Source organism: Diadema antillarum, unplaced genomic scaffold (genome assembly GCF_040938485.1).
Source record: "Diadema antillarum isolate AM-2024a unplaced genomic scaffold, OU_Dant_1.0 scf00000025, whole genome shotgun sequence".
Taxonomy (NCBI): Eukaryota; Metazoa; Echinodermata; class Echinoidea; order Diadematoida; family Diadematidae; genus Diadema; species Diadema antillarum.
In genome coordinates this window covers 3,560,352-3,572,389 of record NW_027270914.1, presented here as the reverse complement: position 1 = coordinate 3,572,389, position 12,038 = coordinate 3,560,352, and the positions used below count along the sequence as shown (strand labels likewise).

General features: G+C 42.4%; 1 protein-coding gene across 1 annotated transcript in view; it reads left to right on the top strand.

Annotated features, from left to right (window-relative positions):
• Positions 1-2,409: 2,409 nt before the first annotated feature.
• The window catches only part of LOC139733754 (uncharacterized), a 106,277-nt gene continuing 96,648 nt past the window's right edge, over positions 2,410-12,038 (top strand). The window contains exons 1-4 of the mRNA XM_071644561.1: positions 2,410-2,698; positions 3,299-3,439; positions 3,889-6,351; positions 6,995-7,144. Coding sequence (XP_071500662.1) covers positions 2,410-2,698; positions 3,299-3,439; positions 3,889-6,351; positions 6,995-7,144 — 3,043 coding nt within the window. The remainder of the gene's footprint in view (positions 2,699-3,298; positions 3,440-3,888; positions 6,352-6,994; positions 7,145-12,038) is intronic.

Here is a 12,038-nt window from a genome sequence, read left to right as displayed (position 1 = left end):
CTAGTTTCTGGTTGCGCGAAATGCGCGAAAATTTGAACACCGCAAAAATTTCAACCGTGGATTAGACAATTTGGGTGCGCGAAAATCCCACGGGCGTGCAGGGATAGACACTTTTTGCGAATGATCACGTGGTATGCTTTGACCAATCAGCAAGCTGGAAATATCTTATTGGAACATGTTCTTGATATGTCATGAATATTGACCAGTCTATGGGATTTGGGGAAATACCATGTATTTGTAACCACTGTGTGGTTCCTGCGATAGTCTACATGTAATCTAGATTGTCAGGGGTTTACTTAAAGCAGTCAAGTGCAATAGCATGACTGTACATCTCATCATTACACTGTACAAGTACAGTGTACAGAACACAATACTAGTAACTTTTTATGGTGTACCTACACATGATACATCTTCAGCTGAGAACTAGAAGGGCGCTATTGCATTCTTAGATTTGAGCGTTAAAATAAGAATGAAATCCAGTCTATGTTCATGAAATAAAAAGTCAGGCATTGATCTAGATTTTATATTTTGTATTTTGACTTAAACATTTTATTGAAAATGAAAGTAATCTACAATTAATACATGTGTACCATAATTTACAGTGTAGAACTAGAAGAGACTGAGCTCTACAATAGATACCATTAGCTCAATACCCCCCAAACTGTGATATTAGAGCCCTTCTGGTTATCAGCAGACAATATTTTGGATTACAAGCCGCTAGGGCTTTAGTGCTGTTTGTGCATCTGATTGACAAATTGCCCTTCCTACATCGACGTAAGTGCTGTTTGTGTGCAAGTTATCCTCCTTCCTGAATATCAAATCACAGGAGTTGTGTGGTACTTCCTTCGCTAATTAGGAGATCAATATTTGGCTAGTTGGGCTGCATGTGCAATATCATTTGTTGAGGTCTGTTTGTGAAATGCCCATTGCTTTGCTATGACCCTCTGCTCAGAAGTGATAATCAGTGACATTTGATAGGGTTTGTCAGATACTGCGTTTCTTCCTGTGTGTCACAGGCCCCCTTTCCGCACCAACTGAGGAAGGGGGGCGGGTCTTCAAGGAGGGATGTGTATTTATAGACACATCATTGTACCTCCCAGACCTAGAGATACTTTAAACTGTATGGCTTATCTACAGATTTATATGAAATGTACATGTACACTGTACAACCTCAGGGGTAAATGTCCATTGATGCGCAGCTTACAATCGAATAAAGAAATTATTGTAGCTCGATCACAGTTATAGACATTATTTTTTACCTGATTCTGTTCTTGAAGAAAATGATGAAGGGGTTTTGAAAGTTCAGACAGGTCTACACACACTCTGGTTTGCGTGCATGATGTTTGGCAGAATATTACATGCCTGGGGATGGGCACTTCACCTGCAAAGGAATCTGGCCGGACCCTGACCCAAATGCCACTTTTTTTTTGGGGGGGGGGGGGGGGATGATACATTTTTTTTCTGCATTGGCCGCCATGCTGTACTACATATTTGTACATTGTAGATGATACAATTTAAACAAGATGTCCAAATACTGTAAAACGAGAAATGTTCGCGTGCATTTTAATTTCGCGAATTTCGCGAGCGCGAAGATTCGCGAAATTAAAATGCACACGAAAGTTCTTTTCTACACTATATGCATTGAATACCAGTTCCAGTTCGCGAAAATTTCATGCCGCTAAAAAGGCCGTCGGCTCCAATTCGCGAAAAATTCATGCCGCGAATATATCATGTTTTACAGTACTCTATTCTGTATAATGTTCGACAGATTGACTACACATTATTCTCTCTATATACAATGTAGATGCAAAATGCACATTTCCCTACATACAGGCTGTACTGTCACTATCTGCCTCAAGTTGATCAAGATCTCTTTGCAAGAGGGCATTTATGAAGGTTTATTATCAATAAGGAACTAGTGTGCAGATACTGGCAAGGCCAGAGGAAGTGGTACACTGTATTCAACATTCTCTGAGAGGTTAAAGGTCATTTGCATTTTTTTTTCTGTGGTTAAATTTGTGCTGCGCAAGTACAGTGTATGCCATTCAAAACACTTTGAGTTATCTGAATGCAGACACTTGTAAGTCCGTAAAAACATCTGAGTGCTTTCTTGCATGAAACTTGCAGTGACATTTTTAGCTAATAGTTTATTTCAACTTTGTGAAACTTCTGTTGATATGTTTTAGTAGAGCTGGTTGTATGCCAAGATGACAGTGAAGGAAAAAATACTGATTTAGTCAGTAGAGACAAAAATACACTCAGGTAGGTATCTCAAAACTAAAAGTAAGATAAATTAGTGTAGTGAAAAGAAAACGAAATGATACCATATCTGATTACCTCATGATTATTTCATTCTGTCTCGTAATTAATTCCTGCCAACCAGATTGACGCCCGTGGTGCTCACTTGGGATGGAGGTGGGATCCACCGTGGTGGCGCTCTACGACTTTGACACGTCGGAGGCCGGCGAGCTGTCGCTCAAGGCGGGCGACCGTGTGGAGGTCACGTCACGAGTCGACGACAACTGGTTGTCGGGCACGTGTGGGGGTCGTAGTGGCACCTTCCCCTCAAACTTTGTCAAGCCTGCCGATGGGGGACCACCCGTCACACAAACAGATGGACAGGCAGGCAAGACGTACACTGTTGTTGCCATAGAGGATTTTGACAGCACGGCGGATGGAGATCTCAGCTTTAAGAAAGGTGAAATGCCAACAAAAAAACTAATTTTTAGTATGAAATAAAAATCACCATGCTGAATTATTTGGATTTACAAAACTTTTCTTTTTTTTTAAAGAATGCAGTCATTTTTTTTAATGTGTACCTTTCAAAATATGCACATTTGCATATTATGTGCATGAATATATACTCTGATATTCATCTGCCCCAATGCTCGACCCTTTCAGTTCCACATTTACCCCCCCCCCCCCCCCCCCGAGTCATCTACGCACATTTATAAACTTTGCCAGGCAACAAAGGGCCAGTTTAACTCCGTGAATATTCAAGTTCTTTTACATAAGTTCTGAGGGTAAAAAAAGAGCTTCTCAATACGCCTATATGCCTCAGATGTCATTAACATGATGGAAAGAAAAAAAAACCCAAGAAAGTCCCTCTTCGGGATGATGTTTTTACACTTTGGTATTTGGGTACATGAGATGCTTGAAATGTGTTGATTAGATTTTAGCATTGGGATTCCACTTTGTGTGCATTAGTTATGGACGTTGAGCATTATCTGGACTGCAATGGTAAAACACTTTATGATTACAACCCCCCACCCCCATGTCTTCCTGTGTGTTTCCCCAGGTGAGGAGATCACGGTATCTCGACAAGTGGATGATCACTGGATGGAGGGCAGTATAGGTGGCAGAGTCGGGATTTTCCCCAAGGCATACGTCACTCAGGAAAGCTCCATGCAGGACCATGTTCAGACGTCCGCAGTTTCAGGTTTGTTGGACACGTCATGTGCGGCATGGTCCACCTGCTGTCACTAGTCTCTCATGCCGATCTGCTGCTGTCTCTGACAAAATAAAGTACTTTATGTTCAGATACAGTGATGCAATAAAATACAGCACATAAAGCAAAAAAAAAAAGACATTGTATTTAATTCATCATTTTACTCTAAATTACCTTCATGGCAAATGAAAGTCTATCAACTTGGAAAAGTTACATTGTAATGATGATCTTACTTCTTTCACTTTTATTTGTGGACATAAATAGAGAAATTGTAATAGTCTAGTGTATTGCAGTCATAATCTTTCTGTTTTTTTCAGCATGTTAAATGCAGGTTGTCTTGGTTATTCTTCCATTTTACAGCGGATCTTGTTTTTAGATGTTATGTATTAACTAATTTTTTGTGTCTTCTTTTGTTTTCCCTTGTCATTCTCTGTTTCAAGGTGTGCAAGCTGAAGCCGTACAGAATAACACAGGGCAGCTTAGTGACGAACTGACATTCACAATTGGTGACATCATCACCATCACAAAAAAAGTGGATGATGATTGGTTGAGAGGATCTCTTAATGGCAAAACAGGTGTCCTCCCTGCAATATGTGTGAAAGTGCTTGACTCAAATATGCTTAATGGACCAAAGGACAGTGTTCTTGGACTAGGGTCAAATGCCCTGACGAAGTCATTCCCGTTGAGCAGTACTAAGACTTCAGAACAGCCATCGGCAAAAACTCTGTTCCCATTCAGCGCAGAGCGTGAATGCGAGCTCAGTTTCATGGACGGGGAGAGGATCAACCTTCGGCGGCGGATCGACCAGAACTGGCTCGAAGGGGAGCTAGACGGGAACGTGGGGCTCTTTCCGGCCGAGTTTGTGGAAATCGTTGTAGACATTCCACCAGGATATGTTCCACCCGAAGTGAAACCAAAGAGCGGGGCCAAGCCAGTTGCCAGCGCTGGCCACTCAGTATTATCATCAGCTTCACAAGGGGATGTGGCGGTGGTCAAACCCCAACTCTTGGACGTCAGTCAAGGGAAGGGTTCTCCTTCCATCAAGGGCAGGAGAGCCAAGGTGCTCTATGACTTCAATGCAGAAACAGAGCACGACCTGATGGCGAAGCAAGGGGACATTTTAACAATCGTGACAAAGCCAGACAATGAGTGGTTTGAGGCCAAGCATCCTTCGGGAAAAGTGGGCTTCATTCCCATCGCATATGTGCAATTACTGGAGAAACCCAGGACTCCATCCTTCAAACGACAAGCGCCGCAACCACCTGGTGTGAAACCGTCCAAGAAAAGTGTGGCACCTAGCTTACTGCCAAGTACATCCTCTGATAAGAATGCTAATGAGGTGTTTCCGCTTAATGAACTCGATAATTTGAGCTCCAAGAAGCCCAGCTTGCCAGCTAAACCTGTTCAGCCCAGTCAGACCTCCAGTGGAGGGGGAGGACTGGATGATCTGCTTTTCTTTGACCCACTGGTGGGTGGAGGTGAGCCGCCCATGCAACCTGCCCCACCCTCTTCTACTTCCACGGTAAGGGATCCCTCGCTTCCCCATGCTTTCAAACCAGGAGGCACTGCTTTCAAGCCAGTGTCATTCGCCGGTAAGACCCCAGCAAACACTGCTACTGTTGCACCGATGTCGGCTGAGACGCAGAGTGCTGCACCAACGCCACCGCCCCAGCCGACACGGGGGAACTCTCTCCTGGACATGAGCCCCGTGGACAAACCCATGTCCCCAATCCTGCAACCAATGGCGCCAGCGGCCTCCGCGGGTGACAATGAGTCCAGGCCCGCTGTGACCAAACAGGAATCCCTCGACAGTCTTTCGAAGTTTGACATCCTGGCAGCCAGGCCTTTCGCCGCCACTAGTTCTAAGCAGATTCGGAGCGTGCAGCGACCGGTGCATAGGGGAGCCACATCAGGGGCCACGGATGCAAGCTCCACCATCCAACCGACTGCTGCCCCTGTGGGAGGCTCAGAACCGGTGCCACCGCCGTCTCAGACAGGAGAAATGCTCACCGTCTCACAGGTTACCCAGGACCTTGATCGTGCCATGATGGAGGGGAGTTCTCCAGGTAATACCAATGCAACGTCTGCCCTCCTCACCCTTTCCCAGGTAAATTCTGACCTTGACATGGCCATGCAGGAAGGTGGGGACGTGCCTCCCAGTATCAATGCCACCTTTAGCAATGAGATGGACCCCTTCAGTCAAGTCGCAGCTCCAAGCCAGGAAGAGGAGTACCGGCCTCCGGTACCGCCTCGACAACCTTCCCCAAACCCATTTGCAGCAGCAGTTCAAGACCAGCAAGAAGAGCCACTCCAGCAGCCTGGGTCCTCGGCCAATCCCTTCTCTGCTGTCACACCCCCATTTGATGCCAGTGAAGACTTTGCTTCTCCCTTCAATCCTAGCCAGGATATGCTGCCCTCGGACACTGCCCTTCCACGCGATGACAGCATCCCGTCCGATATGTCGGATGATGCCTTCGCCAACGGAATCAACTTCACCATTAACTCGCCACTCAGCGTGCCCCAGAACCCTCAGACTTCCACTGCCTTCAAGCTACCTCCACCCCCATCCCCGGGCAAGCGACCTGTTGCTCCGCCCAAACCTCAGAAATTTGACCCCAGGACTGCCGTGCCACGCCCTCGTCCCCGGACCAGCATAGAGAACATTGATACCGGCATCTTGTCACCCCCACCCCAGAAGCCGGTGCCCCCTCCGAAGCCGAGCCTGGACTTGTTGTCCTCTCAGCCGGCTGTCAATCCAGAGCTTGCAAACTTTGAAGCCAGCATCCAGCAGATGTTTGACACCACCAAGTGGGAAACAGATGATGCAGATGTTGCCGAGCAACCGCCTCCGGTCACAAGAGGAGCTTCATTACTGGAGCAGGATCTAGGAGTCATTGGGCAAGGTAAACAATAACAAGTCAGAATGCTGTTTGGATAGAAAATAAATAAACTTTATTTGGAGGGACCCAAGAAAATAGTTTGTGATTTTTACGTGCAAATAGAGGCTGGATAAAACTAACTTAACTACAGTTATTGGTGTCACATTCATTATAAAATATTGTATTTAGTTGTGCAAAAGAATGATAAAACTCTCAAGAGCATCTGATTCAATTGTTTGAATCAGCAATGTTCATATGTACAATTGTACATTGTACTTCTCTATGAAAAATGTTGAGTTTACCCTAGATATTCAAGGATACTGCAGTTGATTTTCTCACATTTCTGCCGATTGGCACATGAAGCACTGTATTATTAAAGGACAAGTTAATGGACACCTCGATATACTTGTGGCTTGAGTGAATGCAGCAATATCAGTAGAGCACATCAATAAAAGTTTTAGGAAAATCAAACAATCTGATCAAATGTTATGAACTTTTGAAGTTTTGATGCTCTGCTGGATGAGAAGACTACTTGCGAACCAGTTTATGATGCAGTGTATGCATATTGTGTCCATTTTAGAGCAAAAATAGACTCCGTGAGGTTTTGCAGCCATATCGAAGCATAATGTATTAATTTTGATACCCATCTCCCTGTATGACTATCAAGTCTTGCAACAGCAGTCCAGCCAGAAGGGGCCCCTGACCCAGGCCGCTGTGGGAGATCTCCTGGGGATTGGAGGGGTTGTCGAGGAGATGCCAGCCGCGCCCCAATCAAATAAACCGAGTCGACCGGCACCGGCCAGGCCAGCACAGCCAGGTAAAGCTTCCAGATTCCTCAAACAATCTGTGAACTTCGATAGGGATGTGAGAGTTCTGAGTTCAATCTGATTTCAGATCTCTTTTCTCTGCCCAAACCCAATTTTCATACTTTCTGGCAGGTCAAATGCATTAAGAAGTTCACAGTGTAATACACTTTAGACTTATTTTTTCATAAGTTTCAATTTTTTTTTTTTTTTTTGCAGATTTTTTTCTTACAAGTACTCTCACACCCCTGGTGAACAGTATTGCATCATCCTGTGTGCTGTCAGTATTTTTCAATAATCCATTGCTAATTGGAACCAGTTCTGTGGTGTATTGAATCTGTGAGAAAATAGCGGGTGTAGAGGTGATACATTTTCTAATGAGTATAAGATACACAGCTCACCTGATGGTAGGGAACTGATTAGTAAGAACACCTTTACAAAGGTAAGTACAACAAAAGTGATTTTAACAAGAAATTATGTGCTATTTTCACCACTTAATGAGAACCATAACCTGCTTTATCAGGATATATTCTAAAATAAAAGCAACCATTGTCCCTCACTGATACATAAAATTTCTAACTTGATCCAAATAAATAACCACAAAGATTTCATTTTCCCCCCAAATGAAGACAATTCCAACCAATCCCAGAAAGATTCTGCACATTGCACAGTGAAAACATTTGCTAGTTGGATATAGCTGGGAGACTGCACCATAGGGTGACATTGTGCTGGGGAAGATTTTAAGCTTATATTATAAAATGGGCTTTAGGATCTCTGCAATCTGATTGGTCAATTGTCATGCATTGATTTTTACTGATCCACACCGAGCCATGCATCCGGTAAATCGGAACGCATGGCTCAAGTCTTGTATATTGTAGTAGGTGTACTGGACGCATGATGGGGAAAATGGTTGTATTTCATGAATTTACGGGCCCATTCTATAACACAAATGATTCACAGGCCTACATTTTTCGTGGATCAGTGAGAATTGGATGCTCTCGTTTAACTCTGGAACAGTCTAAAACCCACATGCTGCACTTGTGGGTTTAAACAGTTCCAAAGTTAAACTTGGGCATCCAATTCTCACCGATCTACTCTGTCCTGTACACTTGTACATCATTTGTATACAAATGCATGCACTTAATTTTCAAGCCCATTTTTTCCGGGACCCTACAGCGGATGTGAACCGTAGTCTTGGATGTAAATTGTTACAAATATAGTGTGTGGTTTAACATGATATACATGCTGTACATGCTTGGTTTTGTGTGGGGTCTTGATTGTATAGTTGTTTATAACAGACAGTATTTATGCAGGGCTCCTGCTTAAGCAAGGGGAGGGGGGGAACCAAAAAAAACAAAACAAAAACAAACAAACAAACAAACAAACAGAGAAAAAAAAATCCAGGAAAGAAAAATGCAGATTTAGTAAAGAGAGATGTGATGATAACTCTTTAAAATGTTGCTGTACTTCGAATTGCTTGCCAAGAAATACATTTCAGTCTTTGTCGGCTATTCATGTACACTGTATCTTATCTGTGTCTAGGAAGTTTACATAGGTAATTGTTTGCACTTAATATCTGTGGAATTAATGGGTATCTACTATTTTGTATTCTTTCTTGATATGTAATTATGTCTTTGTTATGCCTCCGCCACGAAGTGGTGCCGGAGGCATTATGTTTTCGGGTTGTCCGTCCGTCCGTCCGTCCGTCCTTCCGTCCGTCCGTCCGTCCGTCCGTCTTTCCGTCCGTCCGTAATGAATTTTGTGGACAAGGTAACTATCAAAAGCTGTTGAGGTATCCTAATGAAACTTGGCATGTGTGTGTATTAGGGGGTGAAGTTGTGCCTATCAACTTTTGGGTGCACGTGCTCAAGGTCAAAGGTCAAAAGGTCAAGGTCAAATACATAAAATTTCACTATTTCCACCATATCTATGCAATGCCTGAAGATATTTTCTTGAAACTTAGTGTATGCATGTATTACCCAATTTAGATTCTCTGGTGAAAGTTTGGGTCATGAGGTCAAAGGTCAAAGGTCAAAAGGTCGAGTAAAAGTATTAAAACTTCTTTTTTTTCTCTGTAAATTGGAAAATTGTTCAAGGTATCTTCATGGAACATAGTATATATACATGTACTGACTGGCAGTGATTATCTAGAGAATGTAGGGTTCATGGGGTCAAAGGTCAGGGGTCAAAGGTCAAGTGCAACACTTCAAAATTTTACTATTTCCCTCATGTTCATGCAATGCCAGCAGGATTAGTATTTTTTTTTACACTTGGTGTATGCATGTGTAACCTAATAGAAATTCTCTGGAGAGTTTTTTTTTCTTTTTCTTTTTTATCGCCTCAAAGGTCAAAAGGTCAAAGATCAAGTGAAAGTGCTGAACTAACTTTTTCCTCCATATCTCGGAAGTGGCTCAATTTATTGTGAAACTTACTGCATATCTATGCATGTTCTACCTGAAAGTGATTATCTTATGAATTTTAGGGTCAAAGGCCAGATGAACATGGTAACAATTTACTATTCAGTACAGAAATTGCACTTTTTCTCCATACCGGTACCATGAAAATTACTCAATGCATAAATGTATGAATGGGTCAAAGTCAAGTTAAAGTCCTTAAATCCCCAAATACATGCTCTCCTATTCATCCAATTAAACCAAGGTCAAGGAAGGTGAACATTCAACACATTTGTGACAAACTTGTCATTTCAATATTTTGCCAGTTTTGTGAAAATGTAATCACACATTGTCCACATGTACTATCTAGACCTATTAGGAGAATCATGCATTATGGCGGAGGCATAACAGTCGCCATAGCGACATTTCTAGTTTTAAGGCATGAATTGTGGATGCACATGTTGAATTTTTTTAGACATTCTTTTTTAAAATGTTACAAAATATAGTCATACCTGTGAGTACACCACATTGCAAAAATGAGTATACACCCTCACATTCATGCACACCCAGACACACACGTTCTTGTAAGATGCTCCAGCCAGGGATATGACAGTTTGCTCAAGGTAACTGGGTATATTTTATTATTTCTTAGAACTGGAAAAAAAAAATCTTATAATGCATTGACTAAATTGAAATTGAAAAACATAATAATTAGTTTAGTAAGTAAATAAAATGTCAGGCTTCATGCAGTGTATACATGTACGTACAATAGTGTAGGTTTATACACGCCAATCGAGGATATGTAAACATTTTAAAACTTCCCCACCATTTGAATAGTGTGAAAACGTTTTGCCTACATACAGGTCCTAAATATGCAGAACAAGCAGGATATAGTGTATACCCCTAAGGCCTCAGGAGGGCGCTTTTCCATTTATCTCTATGTACTCTGAACAAACGGGCATACAATTACATGTATATGCCTGGTGTGAAATGTATCCCTGGTTGCCTGGAGTGAAACACCACTGCAATATCGCAGACTGAAGCTGAAGCCGTTTTTGAGGACATCCCCCCCCCCTACACACACACACACATATACAGGTACAGTGTATTATACACCCAGAAAGATATAGAAAAATAAAGAAAAGGGATGCTCGTAACAAACTTACCTTTGTTTGTATTCTGCCTGGCTTTTGAAACGTACAATGTTCATATTTTATCTTTTTCAAATTTTTTCCCCTCCCTTGCTTAAAAATAATATAAAGTTTTGGTACCTCCAAAGTTTCCTTGAATTTTTGTGTTTCAGATTAAAGTACGTTTGTACCTTCCATATAACTGACACTGTGAGACTTACTCGCCCCAAAGTGCTCTCATGTCTCAGTAATCATGCAATTAACTGTGACCAGCAGCCCCACAGGCATAGCGACCAACAGCCCCATACGCATAGCGTAATGGGGCTTCGCATTGTAGCATTCAGGATCATGACAGATTTAGTATCGCGGGTAGATATCAACTTAAAATCCAAAAATTTCTTCAATTTGAAGACTTACCAATTAAGTTGAAGTATTGAAAACAGGCTTCGGGCAATGTTTGGTTCTGCCAATAGTCCCTTTTTGTTCAAATTGATGACTGAATGTGACTCGGTCGAGAGGACCTTGGGAGAGCTACATACACTGAATACTACGGCCAGCGCATGCGCACACAAACATCTTATCTGTTCATGGATTTGAAATTTGTGCGCATGTGATGTGTGCGCATGCGCTGGCGGTAGTATTCAGTGTATATACATAGCTCTCCCAAGGTCCTCTCGACCGAGTCACATTCAGTCATCAATTTGAACAGAAAGGGACTATTGGCAGAACCAAACGTTTCCCGAAGCCTGTTTTCAATACTTCAACTTAATTGGTAAGTCTTCAAATTGAAGAAATTTTTGGATTTTAAGTTGATATTTACCCGCGATACTAAATTTGTCATGATCCTGAATGCTACAATGCGAAGCCCCATTACGCTATGCGTATGGGGCTGCTGGTCGCAGTTAGCTATGCGTACACGTGTTTTGTATGGGGCTGCACGCTGCTGGTCGCAGTTATCATGCAATAATGGTTTCGTACAATACCTGTACTACACTTGTACCTCACCGTCGAACAGCGGCGGCTCTGGTACGAAACCATTATTGCATGATTACTAAGACATGAGAGCACTTTGGGGCGAGTAAGTCTCACAGTGTTAGTTATATGAAAGGTACTTTAACCTGAAACACAAACTAAGACAAGGAAATTCAAGGAAACTTTTTAGGTACCAAAACTTTATATTATCTTTAACTGTTTCCATACTATATGATTTGTTATAGACCCTGTAAGCTCTTTGGAATGAGAAAAGTACATGTAAATAGTAGGCACACACTGAACGAATTGGTTCCAATTCTTTGACATTATACCAAAAAAAACCCTCTATTGTAATGGTTGCACACTTCTGAAGAACTGATGTCAGATCATTTATGCCGCTGCACGTATTGTTT